Source organism: Emydura macquarii, unplaced genomic scaffold, assembly GCF_026122565.2.
Source record: "Emydura macquarii macquarii isolate MOO-44397 ecotype Brisbane River unplaced genomic scaffold, CSIRO-AGI_Emac_v2 contig_2676, whole genome shotgun sequence".
In the NCBI taxonomy this organism is placed as follows: Eukaryota; Metazoa; Chordata; order Testudines; family Chelidae; genus Emydura; species Emydura macquarii.
In genome coordinates this window covers 42,086,688-42,107,200 of record NW_027132813.1, presented here as the reverse complement: position 1 = coordinate 42,107,200, position 20,513 = coordinate 42,086,688, and the positions used below count along the sequence as shown (strand labels likewise).

The window sequence follows — 20,513 nt, the reverse complement described above, 5'->3', positions numbered from 1 at the left end:
TACTGTAACTGTGGTTCTTTGAGATATAATGCAGACATGTATTCCAGATAAGTGTGCCCTGTGCACTGGAGCCCGTGACTTTTGCCTAGGAGCACCCATAGAGAGGTGGCGCTCATGCTTCGTGCCTGTAACCCCTTCTCTGGCTACATAAGGAGGTGGTGCCCCAACTCCCCTCAGTTCTTTTCCACTGAAAATCCAGGGGAAAACTCTGATGTAGAGGGGACAGAGGTTGAGTCGTGGAATACACATATGCATCACATCTTGAAGAACTACAATTACAGTAAGTAACCATTTCTTCTTCTTTGAGTAGATGCAGACAAGTATTCAAAGTAGTTGACTAGCAAGCAGTACCCCATCCAGAGGCAGGGCTCAGAGTCTACTTCAGTAAGGATCGCAGGACTGATCTTCTTTATATGTACTGTAGATGTACATATATACGACCATGTGGCTACCCTACAAATGTCCAATATAGAAATGTCATTAAGAAACTACACTGATGTTGCCTGTGCTCTCATTGAATGTGCCCATATCTGCTGAGAAGGCATAGCCAACACTATCTCATATGCAGTCTTGATGCAAGACATTAGCCATCTAGACCTGGTCTGCACATAGAACGCCTGTCCCTTCATGCAATCCGCATATGATACGATCAGGCAAAGTGTAACACGAAACTGTTCAGTCTTGTTCAGATAAAGGCTGGACAGTATCTAACATAGGGAGGCAATGTTACTCTGGGGAGGAATGTGGCTTACGGAAAAATACAGGCAAATACACCACCTGGTTCAAATGAAACAGAGATCACCTTGGATACAAACTTCGGGTATGGCCAGAGCATAACCTTGAGTAAGGAAGCCCAGCCATCAGGGCCTGCAATCCATTAGAGCTACTAAAACCATGTTCAGGTCACACAACTGGACCAGTTCCTGGACCGGAGGATGCAGGTGAAGCAGTCCTTTCAGAAATCTCATCACCATGGCATTAAAGAAAACCTATTTCCTTTGGATAGGGGGATGAAAAACTGATATTGCTGCCAAGTGTACTCTTAGAGAACTGAGTGCTAAGCCTGATTCCTGAAGGTGTAGCAAGTATTCCAAGATGTTCTGGATGGAAGTTGCCAGTGGATGAGTCACACGGGCCAAGGACAACACGAAAAACCTCTTCCACTTTGCAAAGTTGGCCATTCTAGTGGAAGGCTTCCTATTGTTAAGTAGGACCCTGATGGATAGCCTCTGAGCAACTTTCCTCCTTCTCATTCAGCCATGCAGCAGCCACACAGTAAGGTGCAGGGAGCTGATCGCTGGATGCCGTCCTGTGAGAGAAGATCAGGAAGGGGAGGAAGCAGCAAGGGAAGCTGAACTGACAGAGTGAGGAGGTCCAAGAACCAGCACTGCCTCACCCACACTGGAGCAATCAAGTTGAGCCTGCTCAATCCGCCTTGAACTTGGTCATGACCTGAGGAATGATCGGGATAGCAGAAAATGCATACAGCAAAGTTGACTGCCAGCTGCAATGGAAAGTGTCTGAGAGGGAACCCAGGCTGAGCCCCTCCCAAGAGCAGATTAGGTGATATTTCCTGTGGTGAAAAGGTCGATTGTGGGGATGCCCCATGCTACGAAAACCATCCAAAGTACATCCGCTATCAGGGACCATTCATGGCTTAGAGAGAAAAACCTGGTGTGATCTGTGATGGTTCTGGACCCCCAATAAACTATCAGGGTCGTCTTTGATGCAGAACTGCCACAGGTTTATTGCCTCAAGGCAAAGTAATCTGGAGTGTGCTCCCTTTCATTTGTTCACATAGTATATTGCGGTGGTAGTGTCAGTGAGTATGTGAACCACTAAATGCCTGATACAGTCCTGGAAGGCACGACATGTCATGGATAGCCCAAAGCTCCAGCACATAGATGTGGAACAAGGCTTCTGTTCCGACCAGAGGCCCTACACCCTCATTGAGTCCAGATGTGCCCCCAACCCAGAAGGGACGTGTCAGTAACCACTGACTTGACTGGAGAGGGCCAAGGGAAGGAGACCTTTGGCATACATTGTGTGGGGACTCCCACCAGTGCAGGGGCTCCAGGACAGATGGAGGAAGGTGAACCAACCTGGCCAGAGAATGCCCTTCTGAGACACATGTGAAGAAGGCAAAGATGTAACCTGGTAAGTTGGACCACCTGGGTGCAAGCAGACATGTGGCCCATCAAGCTCAGACACACATGGATTGTTATGGATGGTTGTGACTGCAGACTGAGACAACTGCTCTTGAACTCGTGGAATCTAACAGGCCCCAGTGAATTTTATTTGCTAAGTGGGAACCAAGGTTGACTTCCTGGTGTTTATAATGAGTCCCAAATGGTTGAGTAAATGTAGGATGGTGTTGACATGGGCAAGAACCTCCTCTCTGGAGCAGCTCATCAGCAACCAGTCATTGAGGTAGGGGAAGATCTAGATTCCCTTTTTCCTGAGGTGAAGACTTGGGAAGCAGAAGATAAATCGAATAGGAGAACTATGTACTGAAAGTGGTGGTCTCTTACCATGAAGCGAAGAAACTTTCTGTGACTCGATAGGATGGCTACATGAAAGTAAGTGTCTTGAATGGCCAGAAAAGCGAACTACTCATTCTGAGACAAAGCAGGGAGGATAGCTGATAGAGTGACCATGCAGAACTTCACTTATTTGATGAATTTATTGAGTCACAGGGGTTCGAGGATGGATGTCATCCCACCGTTGGATTTTGGTATTAGGAAACACTGAGAGTAGAACCCATGACCTCAGTGTTCTTGTGGAACCTCCTCCACTGCTCCATCTGCAGTATCAATTGCATCAATGCCGAGAAAGGGCCTGGTACTGAAGAACTTTGTACTGTCTCCCGTACCGTGTCTAAACCAACCCTGGGGTGAGGTGCTTCCTGATATGGTGCTGAAGGGCCTAAGAGTTCGCCATCACGGACGCCAGCCTCACGAAGTCTTGGACCAGAGGTGAAGACTGGACCAAAAGGCAGAATAGGTCTACCACAGCCAGGTACACCAATATCACAGCTCCTGGTGGTGCCAGCATCATTCCAATCGGTACCAGACTCAACAAATGCCAGGATCCTAGAACCAGAGTCAACGGTAAGAGGTGTCTGCCCTCCCCACCCTGTATTGAGGGAGGGTCAGAGGCACCTGCACCATCCTGCATGCTGGAGCTGGTGCCAAGCTGATCCACGCTTTTCTTAGGGGAGGCAGAAGAGTCTTCCTGGGAGTTACAGTGCTCATGATTGATTTTATGAGAACTCTTTTTTGGTGCCAATGATGAAGAATGACTCCTGCACCTCTTTGGAGTGACCCCTGTCCCAGAACGGGAGGCAGAAGCACTTTCTGAGCCGGAGGGTGATCTGCAGTCTGAGGGAGGCCTTGGTACGGGGTCAGGCCTCATGGCTTGTTTAAGCAGATGCTGCTTGATGCAAAGTTCCCATGCCACATGAATCCTCTTTTGAAGAATCTACAGATTGAACAACACTCTTTAAGGTTGGCTTCGCCAAGACAGGGCAAGCACCTCATTTGCGGGTCACTATTTGGAATCACTACTCCATAAGAAGTGCAATGCCGGTGACAGGATCATGGGAAAGCACTGCCGCTACCACTATAATAGTCTATAAGTTTTACTCTAACACTAATTAACTAAATTAACTATTAACTATGTACACTAAAACTAGGCTAAGATGATGAGTTCAGAAATTGTGAAACAGCAACCACACAGAGCACCGTCTCCAGCTGACAGGTGGTCAGAAAGAACTGGGGGGGGGAGGGGGGTGTGTGTGTGTGTCAGGGCACAGAATCATAGAATATTAAGGGACCTCAGGAGGTCATGTAGTCCCACCCCCTGCTCAAAGTAGGACCAACCCCAACCTCAACCCAGCACTGCCTCATACAACCAGGGTAGGGGCTATAGGCATGAGAGCCACTCCTCTCCAGACAGTGCTAGGCAAAAGTCTCTGGCTCCGGCGCATGGGGTGCGCACAGTTCTACTTGGAATATATGTCTGCATCTACTCAAAGAAGAATTTATGGAGCTTCTGCTCCTTAAAATGAGAAAACATTAGAAGAGGCCTTGCAACATTTTAAGATGGGGTTTCATGAAGTAAAAAGCAAGTGGTATTAAGATGAATGAGTTGAATGTTACCACCCAATGATTTTGACATTTAAATTGTTCCCTTTTAAGAAATAAGCAAAAAATTAAATCCTTAGAGGGCCGACAGACAAACTCCAAGCTACCAATGAAATGATTTTTAGTAACTGTGTACATATAAACACACAACATCCATAGGGCTACCAGGACAAAATGCACATTCTATGGGGTTAAAATACACTCTAACCCATGTACAAAAATAGAGTAAAACTAATGGCTATCACAAATATGAATCTTGAGATTCAACCAATCGCCACCACTACCTGGATGAGACCTGAGAAATCAGGAGTCAAGAGATATTTTTAAGTAGTTAAGAGAGTTCTCTGAAGGAGGCCACCATTCAGGTGGCAAAAGTGAGGAAGACACTAGCTGTAGTTTTCTGGTGAAGCTGGGGTAAGAGATAGCAGGGACAAGAGTCAGCAGCAGAGTAGAGAAGGATGAACACAGTACTAGAAAGAGCAGAGAGTGGCTGCTTGTGCATAGACGCTGATCCATTCACCATATCAAACAGATACATTTTAAACTGATTTGCCTTTTCAAGAAGCAGCAGACTCAGTATAGTACACAGACCCGTACAAAGCAAAAAAGAAGCTAACTAATATGGGACATTGGCAAGATGGGTATATACCTATGGTAGTCTCTTCAGGACTCAAAGAAAGGTCCTAAATTTGCTCTTTTGCTTATTGTCCACCAGCAGTGATAAAAAGTATCAACATCCATTAGCCTGTTTCCTTTGTCACATCTAAAATGTATTTGGATTTCGATGCCTAGTCAAATACGTAATTAGCCAAATGGTTTCTTCATTTGAACTGAAAGTTAATTTCCAGTTTTCCAATGGGACATTTAAATTGTCTTGAAAAAATGATGGGACCAGTGCCAGTTGAGTATTTGTTTGTTTTGTATGAGGTTTAGAAAAACCAATCCCTGAATCAGATCCAACCTTGCTCATTTTAGAAAAAACAAGCTCAATTTTTGTTAAATTCTCTTTGTCTGTGACAACCACACACTGGAGTTCATTCAAACAGTGCAACTGAATTTTGTCAAACTGGGATCGCTGAGGTAAAGTATGCAAACTAGGAATAGGATAGAAAACCCTATCTTCCTGCATGAGTCCTATATGAGTTGTTGTAAGAACTAGTGATCTATAGGTCATTTGTTTAAAACGGTCTTCTAACTTCACTGTGGTATAGAGTAACACATGAACATCTCCTAAAGGAGGTTTATTATCGTCCATATTTTCATGGACAAAATACACCAGGTCAGCTAAAGCACTCCTGAATTTGCACGAAAACCGTACTCCACTTGCAAAAACTAAGTCAGTGACTTCTGATGTCCAGTGAAGTGACATCTGCAATAAATCCGCTTTCAGCAACTGGTGATTTAAACAAATGGCATCATCTGATGTAGTCATCAAAATACTCAGTAGATCATGACATATTCTCTGAGTGAAGTGTTTGTTATACGTAAATATTGTGAGTAAACTATCTTCAGTACAGCATACAAGTCTGACACACTGTCCAGCAAAACCAACTTCAATCTCTCTTATCATGGTGATTGGAAGAACATGAAAGACTGCCAAGGAATCCTGGCAATTGTCTTGTTGGTTTACTGATAAAACAACAGCGTACAAAACAGACCTGAAGAAAAGCAAACAAGCCGGTTCTGGATCAGGTTTTTTGCAATTGCCAACAGCAAGCCAGTAAACACTTTTTAATTCATCAATGTGGGCACTAATTTGCGGTAAGGCACAGATCATACAGTCCAACAGTCTTTCAAGAGAACAGACTTGAAGTTTCAGTAACTCATCAGGAAAATGCACAAATTTTTGCCTTAACACCAAATTATTTTTCATTTCTTCATTTCCATACCAGTAAACAGATCTTTCAGAAGAATCTTCTGTGTGCACACTTGAGATTTTTGAGGATCCACACTTCACAGTATTCTCTGTTGGCAAAAGGTTTTCTGATTGAATGCCTCTATCAGAATGAGCTTTGGCCTCATTAGTGGAATGAGGCATAGCCTTCTCACTATCTGATTGGAAGGGTACATTTAGATGTAGTATTTTTACAAAGGGCAAATTTTTCACTAATGATGCCACTTGGGCACATCTCCCACTTCTATCGCACATATTACCCAGCTCCTTTATTTGTTTAATAACTTGGGCTCTATTAAACATTTGACTACTAGGGTCTTTGAAAAGACAAGAGATCTTGCTGAAAAGATAGCCCAAGCCAAAGCTCTGTTCTGTTTTCACACCTGAACATGACACTTCTGACTCTAGGGAGATTAATTTGCTGGTATCTAGGTCTTTGTCAACTGGGTGCTGAGAAATATAAGACTGGTCTGGAATAGTGTGGTACACTGTGTTAAATGGATTGTTCTCTTTGGATGCTATTTCAGAAAGCATACTGGACTGAGAGAGAATTAAACAAGATATACTGCTAAAGCTAACCTGCTCATTCCCACAGGCTAAAGGTTCTGAGGCAGACAGATGTGAATGGGAACAATGAAACTTGGTCCTTGTGATGTCTTGGTCCAAAGAAGTAATTCTTGCATTCTCAGAATGATTGAGAGTCACCATTTTATATTGTGAATGCTCCACATCGCCTATATTATGATTTTGTGGAGAAGACTGTGTAACATTTTTATAATGAATTTTCACCCCGTTAAAAATGTTAGTATTTCTAGGGTGATTCCGTTCACATTCAGTATCAAATAGGCAATCAAAGCAATCCATTTCTGACTCATTTCTTTCTTTTCCAACTTCCTTTTGCAATGGAGAGGGGTAACAGATTTTTTCAGGAACAGAAAATAAATTCCACATGTCAGGACATTTGTCATGTCTTTTGAGGTCTGCTGTTGTTGCATCTTCTCCAGTCAAATTAGAACCAATGTCGTCATCTTTAGATTCAAAAAGGAGGCTGTAATGTGGCTCCCAAGGTCGTCTTTTATGTTTAAAATGTCAAAAGAGGGAAATGGATGCACCCTTTTTTTTTTTTTTTAATATATATCTTCTGATTTGAAAATTTCTTGAATTCAGGTTTATTTTAGTTAGGTTTGTGCATTCATTCAGTTAGGTTTGTGCATTCATTCAGAAGTAATCAAAACTGTGAGACCAAATCCAATTAGACTGATTGAGATCTGATTCAGGAACAATCTTTATCTCTTTACCCCACACCCATCATTTTTGTGTGTGTGTACAGTATCCATTTCACTTTATCTAGTACTACATTTGGTTTTCTCAAAAGAAACGGAATGTTCATAGGATAACTAATTTTCTATATGCTTTTAAGAATTTTAAAGATCTAAATCAGGATAAGAAAAATGAGGAAAGAACCAGGGGGAAAAACATGGAATAGCCAAATAAAACATTATAGTCCTAAAACACTTAGTGGTAAAATACTTCCAGATTGTCTAACATTAAATCTTCAGGACACGGTCACAAATATTTGCATTGTAGTACTGCTATTATTATTAAGGCTCTCATAGTAGTGAAACAATTGGGAATCAGACATGATAAAAAGAGTAGTTGGATTAGAAATAATAATTTTGTCACTGATCATAAATGTTTTTATCCTCTAGATCTAGGAAAGGGATACTGTTTCAAATAAAGAATTAAGGAAAAAGAGAATCCTTCACCACAAAAATATGCTATTCAAATAAAGAAAGAACTGTACCCAACATGCAAGGTTCAGTTATTTTCTTGCCTACAAAAGCTTGCCTTCTCTATTAGATATTAATCTTACTGTGACTTGGAAATTCTAAGTATACAGCTAAAGATTAAGAAATTTAATTACTGAGCACACCATAATTTAAGACAACCATTTCATTCTGACGAAATATAACCTACCTCATACTTCAACTTGCGTTGAACAGTACCATTATGAAGTGTCTCATTATCCTAAGAGCCAAAAGGTATACATAATTAAAAAATGTTTCCTTCTTGTAAAATTTGAACTATTTATAACATAGACCTAAAGTAATGTGTTTAACTGTCAAAAATATCCATCATCTCTCTATGGAACTTCTACTGGTGTTTGTTAAGATATTGCTTTACAGTTGAATTAAACTATTCAGTTTACCAATTAGGAAAAGGTGAATTTTAAGAAGAATGGTTCTTTTGTACATATTCATTTTTAAGCATAGATTATTAAAAATATGCAGTATTCTTTTTGATGGAATTTTTGGTTGTCATCAACATAAGTATAATAAAGGCAGAGGGAATAAAACTCTTCACACTGTTTTTCAAAAAATAAAGGCTTTGGTGCCATTTAGTGAATGCCTTCATTGAGCTCTACACGTGAGAAGAAACTTAATATTTGCGTGCAGGTTAAGATGCAGTTCACAGACAATAACCACAATATTTAAAATAATTTTGCTTATTATTCTACAAGGACAACATGGAAATATTGGGTGAAATCCCAGCCCCACTGAAGTACATGGCAAAACTCCCATTAACTTTGATAGAACTGGGATTTCATTGCTTGATTTTAATTAGTGACTGTCTATAGAGCGATTTAGTGTGCAGCTTGGGTGTTAACCTATGGTGCACCAGCATGCTGTGCTTTAAGTAGCTGTGTACACCCTCTTGCCACAAGTTCCGTAGTATACTTTGATCTACTGCTGTTTGAAAGCAAAATATTTCAACCCTTAAACAACTAAACATCAGGATATCAAACTAAATTCCTCAAAAATAATTTGAAACGTATTTGTTCTGCTCTTCACAAATAAAGTACATTTAATAAAAGTACATTTAATACATTTAACAATGTACATTTATTTCTATTATCTGATAAACTAAAATTACATTAAGAGAAAACATGGGATGTGGATAAAGGAATTAAATCAATTATTTTTAAGATATCTTTAAAAGTGATGTTTCCTAGCTGACTCTGCTCACCTTTATAATTTCTGTAGACTGAGACAGGCCAATATTGTTATTTTCAGACGTGTGGTGAATATTCTGAAGACGCCTTTGTACTTCTTCTTCAATTAATGCATTTATTCTTTAAAAAATGAATATACATACAAGAATACATATTTTTTATTAGACCACCAATAAGGGTATTTTAAAGCAGTGGTTCTCAACCAGGGGTACACGTACCCCTGGGGATACGTAGAGGTCTTCCAGGGGGGTACATCAAAAGTACTAGCTAAGTAAGTAAAAACTAAAATTTCATACAGACAATTATTTGTTTTTATGGCTCTATGTACTATACACTGAAATGCAAGTACAATATTTATATTCCAATTGATTTATTTTATAATTATATGGTAAAAATTATAAGTAAGCAATTTTTCAGTAAATCTGCTGTGACACTTCTGTATTTTTATGTCTGATTTTGTAAGCAAGTAGTTTTTAAGTGAGGTGAAACTTGGGGGTACGCAAGACAAATCAGACTCCTGAAAGCGGTAAAGTACTCTGGAAAGGTTGAGAGCCACTGTTTTAAAGTGTTTTTTGAACTGTTTATGCATCTTAAGCATTGTATATCTTTTAAGTACAAGAACATTGTAGACAGACTTTATTGGCTCCCAAAGAATTATCACTCTCTTTCACCAGTTTTCATTTAACTTGAAAAGGCAAAAGAGTTAACAACTGACCGAATCACAATTAGTGGACTCCTAGTTAAGCATCTGATAAATTTTTCTCTCTTCATTTACAGGGTGCGTTTGTATTTTACATTTTTTTAATGTAGCAGTTATGACTTTTCCAACATGTACACTATAAATAAGCAGACTAACAACATTTTTGGCCTTCAGATAGAGTGAAAAGTTTCAAAAGTCTGTACTAATTATTGTGTGCATAAGTGTAAAATGAAATGAAAGAGAAAATAATGGAATTAATTTTTTAATGTGATGCTATGCTGCTTCCCTTAATGCAATTTTATTTACTTTGTCACTTTTAGTATGCAAAGGCGTAAGTCATGCAGACATCTAAGCAAATCAAAACAATTAGATTTAGGAACAATTTAAAATAAATATAAGCTTAAGATTTCTTCAGGTACTATTCTAATACAGTATATATCACAGAAAAACCTACTGATCATAAAAAACGTCAAAGCGGTAAAAGCAGAACATGTTCCTATCTAGATTGTAATTAAAGTACAATTTTGATAATTTACTAAATAAAGATCCAATCTTGCAAACGCTTACACATAGATCGGAGTTTGGAATGTTTCAGAAATACTTTAACACCATTGTTTAAAATCATATTAAGTCTGAATAAAATCAGTATATGTACCTGTCATCAACCAGTGGAATAAAATGGGACTGTGACTTTGTAGGGCTAGTAGGGGAATTGGTGAGAGAGAGTCTCTCCTCTACCATTCCATGATACCCTTTTTGTACACCATCACCTTCATATATCTTCTGCTTCAGCAGTTGAATTTCCTGGTCCAGCCTATAAGTAAATTTTAAAATATCTATATTAAAAAACAATACATCTATCTGCAGTGTTTTCAGTTCCCTGTTTAAAACATACTGATCCCAATAATACTTTCATACATACAATACTGGAGATAACTAGGGGGTGGCATAATTAAATCAGGATCGTATCTCCTTACGGTCTTTGTTATGTCCTTAATCACAAATATTAATAAACATTATTTATTAATGCATATTTAGATAGTGAAGCATATATTTATCATCTGAAAACCAGACTAGAATAGAAGCATTTTAGCTAAATAAATCAATATCTGTAACTTTCAATGCAACTATGTCTCAGTTAGCTCATTAAAGTTAGATTGATTCATGAGACAACCTATTATAACCACTTGGAAAACCTTACTTCATTTTAGAACTCCAACAATTTCAATTATTCTGCTGTTACTCTGAAAAAGTGGTTCAACTCAAAAGACAATACTACAGTCAGAAAATGAAGAAAATCTAACAATGCACACAGTCTATTTAAAAAAACACTCTTAAAATTGCACAATAAAAGTATGTAAATCCCATTATTTGTTCAGGTCTCTTATAAATCAATCTGAAAATGTATCCTTAAAACAACATACAGAGGTAGAATTTAATGACTAATAGATCATTTTTACAAAATGCAAGTTTCTTCACATTCTCTAACTGTACCAACAGAAATAAATTTCCTAGGTCACAAAAGCTGATTTATGCACATAATAAGTCACCCAAATTCTGGTTGAATATTTCACTCAGAAAATGCTTTAAGCATCAAGTATTATAAATAAAAACACTTCCTAGCATATTTATTGCTTTGCTATAATACATTTTAACTCAGCTAAGTAATCTACACTTTTCAGACGTATTGTAGTTTAGTCTAAAATTAGCTTGTATATTCTCATGGATTGGATTGTGTAGCCTTTCCTGATTCTGGTACAACTTTTGCCTCTAAGGTAGCTATTTTTTTTTTTACATCTATAATTTAAAAATAAAACCCAGAAAAATGAAAAAGATTAATCACTGTGAATTAAAGGGAAATTACACAAATTCTAATCTTTGTGGATATGCTCTCATAGGTTAATGCTTTTCAGTCATATAACCTCAGACATGCAATATCGAGTTTGCTCTACACATTCTTAGTTCAGTACAGAAAAATAAAAAACTGGAAGGAATGCAGTGAATTGGAGAGAGGATAAATAAAGTTCTCATTTAACTTTGAAAGGAAAATATACCTATGGCACCATGGCCATAAGCCACCACTTTCATTTGACCAGAAGGGAACTTCCTTATTTCAGTAGTGTGGCAAAAACTAAAATCCTGAGAGAAAGTTTCCGAGAGACTGATTATCTGGCTGCATTAACTTTTCTAGATTCAGTTACATTTAAAAGGAAACAGTCTGTATTTTGTTTGGGCCATAAATGTTTGATAAGCAAAATACATCACTTTCCAAAGCAAATAAACTTTAAATTAATTGATGTAGGCGATTTATTCATCACTTTGCAACTATACTACATTTTGCTACTTCAGATTGATGTGGGTCCACTAACTCCAAAATAAAACAGGCTTTAGGGTAATGTGTTCGCTCCACTGCATTAGAAGTAAGTGACAATATTAGATCAATTCAGACACAATTTTGTATGTGTTTTAATCCTAGCACAAAGTTCACTTGCTGTTAACCATGGTCTGGCAGCTCTTATTGACCCAAAATATTTTTACAAATAGGTGAGAGAGAATTTGGAATTACAATGATTTAGTAACAAGATACGAAAACAGGAGAAAAATAGTTGTATAACTCTTCAAAAGACTGACATCTCACTGAAAAGTGATCATTTATTCTTAAACTACTTAAACTGAAAACTGGACTTAATAGCTTTAAGACAGCTTATACAGATTTGAGCCTCTCCTTTCATATCCTGATAGCCTGAGGAGACAACATCTTACAGATCATATGCAGCAAGATGCCGTAAAAGACAATGCAAGATGTATTATTGCTGGTTGGGATTTAGATAGCATTTGAAACTGCTGAAAAACATACAAATGACAATATCTACTAAACAACAAAAACATTCATTTGAGTGTATGTATGTGTATTATGCATTACTGTCCAACACCTCCATTCAGAACTGGAGCTCCATTTTATTTATGTGCTGTTCTCTCAAAACCATATGCAAAAGGACAACATGAGTGTCCTGAAGAATTTACAATCTTATTTAATCTTTAATCTCTTATTTAATCTTTAAATTAATTTTATTTAATCTCGTTCTCTATGATGCTCATGAGAGGTCAAAAACATTTATTTATTTATTTAGGCACATATATGGTGCATCACAGTACTACACAGAACCCATCAACACAGTGGGTCTGATATTTTACACTCATACATCTTTACATCACCGTCTTTGTGTCAAAGGGTCTCAGAGGGAAGAGGAGTAAAAATACCCCTTTACATTGCCAAAGTGGTTTAAAGTGGTAATAGTTCAAAGAGAATCAGGACCAGTATCTTCACTGAACCATCAAAATCTGCATATTACTAAACTAATGGAGAGAGTTTCAGAAAATACCCAAGTGATTTAAGGGAACCTGTGGACTTAAATCTCTCCTTAAATAACCATGTGATCTTGAAGCTGTTGTCTTTTTTTCTTCTTCAAACAATCCCTTCCCAATGGTTTATTTCCCTTGATTGCAAGCTTTTCAGGGAAAAAACCATGTCTATTTTTTCTGTAACTCTTATTTGTAGCTAACTACAGATGTTACAGTAGTCAAGTTAAATACCTAATATATAAAAACTATTCTATATGTTTCCCAAGATATGGACCAAGTTTTTCCATTTGTTCTGTGAAGTGCCTCTCACACTTTTGGAAACTGTTAAAATGACTATTTATTATTGTAAAGTTATTGCTTTTAGTATACCCAAAAGTATGCTCAGTAAAATGCCAAGCAACTAGAAGGACATGACCCCTACCCGATATCCTGTCTGATTATGAAACAAAACTGTTTACAGTATTAGCATGTTCAGAGAATATGAGAAATTTAGGCCTCAACTTGACATAAATCATTTACAAAATCAGAAGTCTAGGCAGAGATATAAAAGTTGTAGGCAATTATGTATACACTTCATAAACCTGAGCTTTGCTGACTTCCATCTTAATCTGCATTGACACAAACTGTTAGGTTGCTTAATTCAATAATCAAGCATGAGGGTTTCTAAAACAAGTAGAAGGTAAATAGCTACAGAATGTACAAAGAGCAACAAAATTACCCATGTACAAAAGATGGCTAGTTGATGTAAAAACACATTAATATTTCGTTCTTAGAAGAAACACTATAAAGCAATATCAAACTTGCTAAATTGCACATGCACATAAGGTAGACTTCATAAACTAGTATCAAAGTAACTACTTCCAGAAAGGAGGATGAAAAGGAACTCATTTCTCGAAATATGATTTGAAAAAATAATACAGAAAAGCTCATCAGTTTGGCTACAGATAAACGTTTTTCTGCCCTATTCAATGTGAGTTATTTTCTAAGAAAGCTGCAGTGTGAGAAAAGAGAATAGGATAACTACTGTGGGTTTCAAAAAACAAATTTTCAAGACTCTCTCAAGGAACAAGCATTCTTTTCCAAGTTTCCCATGTTTTAAAGCTTTCCTTTTATCTACCGACAACAATGATAATTACGGGGTTTTTTTAAATGCAGTCGTGCCCTTCCACACAATATGAGCCTGATGTGTTGATTTCAATGGGATTTAATTTGGGCCCTAGATACGGTGAAATATTTCTCATCTTTTGAAAGGCAAAAATTTCCTTAGCTGTATTCCCTATGTTTTACCTCTTCCATACTTCATCCAAGTGCTGAGATATAGTCCCTGCCAACAGATGAAGCCAGAATATAAAAAAAGTCTATTGATTACATCATCCCTTTTACACATAAAAGACTTGTCATCACGTAGTACTGAGCAAAACGTCACTACGTCTATGAATAACTACAAAACCAAGATAAAACTTTAAGCAGAGACATAAGTTCTTGAAAAGAGAAAATGAACAAATAAGAAAAATTTCCACCTTTCCCTGATGCTGCCTTATGACAAATCAACAGTGATGTACACTGTTGCCCACATAATAAATTTCTACTCTCTCTCTTCTCAAGAAGAGCCCATTCCATATAATTGTATGGGCTTTAGAGCTAGGAAAAAAATCTCAAATGCATTTAAAGATAGCTTCTTTAATCATAGCCTTAATTTGTTTTGAAATTTTCTATTTAGAAGCTGCCTGAATTTTCCTACCAAAGGCCCTTGAGGTATGATGAATAAATAATCTTTCTGAATGACTGAACACGGGTATTTGGTCAGGAATGGAGGCCTATTCTGTTCTTTATTCAACCTTTTATTCTCTGTGGACAAAGGTTCTGATGGTCCACCTGCTGGAGATAAATAATTGGGTTCTGTAAGCTGAAGCCAGTTATATGTGGCTAAAATTAACTTTTTTTTTTTTTTTTAGTATCCATCTTGCCTCCCATTAACCCACTATGCATCATCATTATATGATTCAGTTTATTTTTAAGAACATAGAGTTAGGAATATTGACTAGCTGGTGAGGGGACACATTGTTTTCTTGTAGTAATCTTTCATTAGGGTGTTTCCAACAGCAGCTTAATTTTTTATTTTAGTTCTATAGCAAATTATTAAGCATTAAATACCATGTCCGTTTACTTTTAAAACAAAAAAGGTATGTACAAAGACGTTAAACACTACCAAAGAAATACTGTTTGCAGTTTACCATGCATGTGAGTTCCCAACTATTTTATCATTTTACTTTGTGTCATGATAACTAGATGCTTTCTGACTATTCTCTAATTTTCAGTGACAATGACTAGGTAGCCTTTGATCAGTGCCACCAAAAGCTATGCTCTATCTGATTGAGATGAGATACTCAATATTATGACCCCTTCCTTCATTTTTATTTTATTTAACATGACTTCTAATTATTTTTAAAGATGGAAAGCAACATCTGTGCATGCACCTAAACCACTTATGAGAATTGTTTCTATATCAATATAGTACGCGTGGTTGGCATCTTGCTCAGCTGAGCTTTCTGGATAGGAAAAAACATGTCCAAATAATGAACTTAAATACTGTGACAATGGACATAAATACTTTGCTGATGGAGATGGGATAAGTAGCTGGCCAGAACTTAATTGAAAGGCAAGAAATATAGTCTTTAGAAAGAGTTCAGAACTACACACTCTCACTTATGGGGACAACTACTTTAAGTGCACTGTGGAACCGGAATACCAGAAAACAGAATTCTCTTTTCTACAATCTAAAATATAGGCAATACACACTTCTTCTTTGTATATAGAGTCTATTAAATTGATGTTACCCATAATGCTCACCATTCTCTATCCTGTTCCAAGGCTTTTTGTTCAGCTTCTAGACTAGCCTGCAGACCTGCCTGTTCACTGCAGCTGCTGTTCAGAATTGCAAGTTTTTGTTTTTGCTCTTCAATTTCAAGGTCTATTGTTGAACGACGCTGCAAAGCAGAGTGTTTCCTTTCCAACTTAGCTACAGCTTGCTCCATTGCCTCTCTCTGTTGTTTTTCCCTTGATTTGAGAATTTCTTTTTCCTTTTTCCGAACTTTTTCCTCCTGACGAGCTATGTTGGCTGTAAATTCAAATGTTTCTTGGAGCTGCTGCAGCTGGTCAGTGCTGGCTCTATATTGTGCAAGTTGTTCTTCTTTTTCTTCCATTTCTTTCTCAATTTGATAAAGTGTATTGTCTAACCCTAGCAGCCCTCTATCAAGGACTTCAGAAGCTCTCTGTTTTTCTTCCAACAAAGCAGGCAAGTGATTATGCATGAGGTATTGAAGCTGGCGCTCTTTATACCGTAGCCTGTATTCTGCTGGCTTTATCTTGTCAAATTCTTCAACCATCAATGCAGCATCCACAACATTTTCATCATCTTTTTTGAGGAGGTGTAAGTGTTCTTTGTGCGCGTATTTTAAACGATCCAGAGTTTCATGTTCATCTGCTACTTCCTTTTCTAGATGATCCCTTTGTTGAACTAAGTCTTTCTCCAAAATAGTTAACTGTTCTAATTGCTTTCTTTTAAAATCTATGAAATTATGCTGAGTTTTTTCTAATTCTTCACAGTCTTCATCACCTTCAGATCTGGCTTCCTTGACTTTCAAGAGAGATTCTCTAATATCTTCAAGTTCTCTTTTCTCTTCTTCAACCCTTTGCACATCCCCTCTTTTGAGTAGCTGTATCATGACCTGTTTCTCTCGAAGCTGTCCTTCTAGGTGAGCAACTTGCAACACCTGCTCCCTTTCTTGTTCTTCAAGCCTCTTTTTTTCTAATTCCAGCTTGATATACTGTTCATCTTTTTCCTTTTTAAGTTTTTCCAGTTCTCTGAAAATCTGCATTTTCTCAACTTTTTCATTATGATTAAGTTCTTGCAAGCGTTGCAGTTCTTCTTTAACGCGAGCAAAAATATCTTCCTGTTGTTTCTTTTTCTGAAGTTCTATCTCCTGCTGTTCCCGTAATCTTTCTTCTTCAAACTTCTCTTTTTCGGCCAGCAAGTCTTTTAATCTGCTTTCAATGTGAACACTTCGCCGTTTCAGGCTCTCTTCCTGTTTTCTGATTTCCAGCTGTACTATTTCTGTTTCTTTCCGCTGTGACTCCACCTCTTGCTGCATTCTTTCTAGTTCTGCCTTGTCAGATTTTTGTTTTTCTTCCATTTCTTCTATCAGTTTCCTAAGATAAAATATGTACAATATGTATATCAGATTAATACCTTCAAAATGTTCCTTCCCTTTCCCTAATTTAGCCAATATTTTTCTAAAAGTTAACAGGATTTGGAAGAGGATCTAAAAACACATACCAGCTTGAATTGTTTAATTTAAAGCGTCTATTTTATTTCAGTCATTTTTTATTTGCGTTGTGTTAGGAACATGTCTTCATAATTTAGTGGCTTGTATTTAACTCAGTTTCTGGAGAGAAACAGTTATCACATCCAAATTACTTTAAGCAAAGCTTTACCTGACAAGCAGATAACACTACAGTATTGAAATATATTAAACTATCATTAAATTATCTTTAAGTTGTAGGTATATGAAATTACATAAAGTCAATTCATGTTAATAGAAGAACTACATGCTTAAACCATAATGACTCTGTCCAATACAATAATATTCATTGAATACATACTGCATGCCTGCACTGCAGAATAAGATTCAGGCATGAACACAATGATTAGATTGAAAAATGCACATACTCCAACTGTTTTAACCCATCAAATTTAACTCTTTTGGGGAACCTTCTCCTGAACTGGCACATTTGGCTGGAAGTGTGAGAATAGCTGTTGTCTCCTAGAGACAAATTATCTTCTCTTCCTTATACAAAATATAATCCTTCTCACAGTCTCTTCAGGGGTGGGTGGGGTCTTTAAAAATTAATTATGAGAAAGTGTAGAAAAAACCATGCTACACGTCTACCTAGTGCAGTGGTCTGAAGATAACGTAAGGACATCGTACAGCCAATCACTTGACCTTGAATAAGTAAAATAATCAAACTCAGGCAAAAAAAAGAGAACAAAAGAAAACTCATCTACAGTGAGGAAGGATGTTCAAGTGGTTAGGGCACTAATTTAGAGCTTGGGCTTCAGTTCCCTGGACTTCCTGCGTGACGTTGGGCAAGTCATTTTGCCTCTCAGTTTCCCATGTATAAAATGGAGATAACAGTACTTACCTGCTCCACAGGGATGTTCTGAAGATAAATTCATTAAAGATTATGAGGCACTCAGACACTGAGATTATGGGGACATAAATACTTCAGATGAGAAGTGGAGAGAAGTTACCTTTTACTTTCTAATTTTTCCAGTTCCTCTCGTTGTTGTCTCTCAAATTCTAGTCTAATTAAAAAATATGGGGAAAAGGAGTGTCATTTCTTGAAAATTACAGAACAGAAATAAAGCATGGTACATTTTAATTCATGGTGTCTATTTTAAAAGTTTACATTAATATTGTGGATTGACAACTTTTACAATAGCTTAATATGCTCCAATAACTCAAAACATTTCCTTAAATATGGCCTCCAATTAGATTCTATGCTGCTGGGCACTTGTATGGAAGCTGAAAAGTAAACCAAGTTCTTGGAAAAAACTATTTAAATAGTAAAGTTAAACAAGACAGATAAATGATTAGCACAGCCTCTGCAAGTTAACTATATGCAGACATGGCAATCAATATATAGAAATTGAGTTTCTCTACCTTAGACAGATTGGTCCTTTTACAGGGAATAGACTGCCACAGGAGGTAGAGAGAAACAAAGTGATCAATTAAGAAAGGAACTGATAGAAAAAACGTCAAGAGAAAAGCAGTGAAGAATATTTTAAAGTCAACAACCTATCTACAAAATTAGCTTTTAAAAAAAAACAAACATACATGCCATTAGCTTTGTTTTATGAGAAGTTACATTTGTTAGGTTCATATATTTCAAGCAACAGTCAACCACATTGTAACTCTAAATTAAACAGCTAGTCACATAAATTAAACAGTTATTTTTCCTAAGCATGCTTTTCATATGCCAATGATTGTTATTCAACTATCATGTTCCTGTGGCTTACTAACTGGGCACAAATTTGACAGAGGTAAAGGTATCTGAATTTCAAAAGGACCTAAATTGAGCATGAAAGCTATTTTTTTCTCTGAATAAGCAAATAATCGTTGTAATTCAGTGGTTATAATATAGCTAACAAAAAGAACATCAGGCAGACATAAAATGAAACATGGTACAAACCCATTTCAGGGCATCAAATTATTTGGATTAATAGGGTTTTGGATAATTGAACATGTTATGGATATTTTTTCAACGCTGCTGTGAATATTATGTAACACTAGAAGTGTCAGGTGCCTAAAGTTCTTAAACAGAAGTTTCTTTTTTTACTATTTGAATCTAAATAAAATGACATCAAATATTGGGTAAAAGACTTATGCCAAGGGTCATCACCTACATTTTTAGAAGAAATATTTTCTAATTAAGGACTCGGTTGAAAAGTATTAGTATAAATATATAATATGCTGTTAGTATTTAATATTACTTTCTACAAATAGTACAATTGTCCACAACAGAAAGGGAAAAGAGGCACTGTATGGAGCAGGTACACCTGGAAGATAAAATATACGGCAACAGTTACTATTTATATTTAAATAAAAAGCTAAAAAACTGAATTTCTTGTATTCTAGGCACCTCTGTCAATCAGTTAAATACAGTACAAATCAACAATCAACCACACAACACTCCATAAACATAACTTTAGTAACTGTGAAACAAATTGTAACAATTCCCACCTTCCCTAGGTATCATCCCTCATCCTCAAAAGTTCCATTAAAGAGGATGAGAATGCCCTAAATGTCAACAGGTTTGAGTTACTGTAGACCAAGATGAGGAACACATTCCTAAGGAATAGAGCCTTCACATAGAATATCCTGCCAATAATCCACTCATATTCACATCAAAGGCATGTCTAGCTAGTGTGCCTCTGCTGATCTCAACTTCAGTAGTATGGTACAGGAAGAAAAGAGGTCTCTCCAGAAGACAGACCCTAAGGTATTTAGCACTTTTTAAGTCAATGCCAACACGCATAACTCTTTCCAGAAACATAAGAAGCCGGAGCAGATCATGAAACACTGGCTGAATATGGTCCCGATGGGAAACGTCACTTATCAGGCACGTTGCCATATTCTTCACTTGCTTTAGCTCAGAAATCGGGTTAAGAAATAAACTTAAATACAGCACAATACTGTAGCTTAGTGTCAAGGTTATAAAAAGCATGAATTAAAACAGTGGAGTCTAACAGAAAAAAAGGATGCAACCTCTTTGAAAAATGGAAGTGGAAAAGCTGCCGTGGGTACCAATGAAAGATGACCATCCAACAAGAATTGG

The 20,513-nt window shown here is 37.1% G+C and overlaps 1 protein-coding gene across 1 annotated transcript in view; it reads right to left on the bottom strand.

Annotated features, from left to right (window-relative positions):
* KIF16B (kinesin family member 16B) overlaps window positions 1-20,513 on the bottom strand; it is a 224,372-nt gene that overhangs the window by 64,052 nt on the left and 139,807 nt on the right. Inside the window, exons 18-22 of the mRNA XM_067565282.1 lie at window positions 18,427-18,480; window positions 15,966-17,324; window positions 10,408-10,566; window positions 9,067-9,172; window positions 8,017-8,067 (exon numbers count right to left, since the gene is read on the bottom strand). Coding sequence (XP_067421383.1) covers window positions 8,017-8,067; window positions 9,067-9,172; window positions 10,408-10,566; window positions 15,966-17,324; window positions 18,427-18,480 — 1,729 coding nt within the window. The remainder of the gene's footprint in view (window positions 1-8,016; window positions 8,068-9,066; window positions 9,173-10,407; window positions 10,567-15,965; window positions 17,325-18,426; window positions 18,481-20,513) is intronic.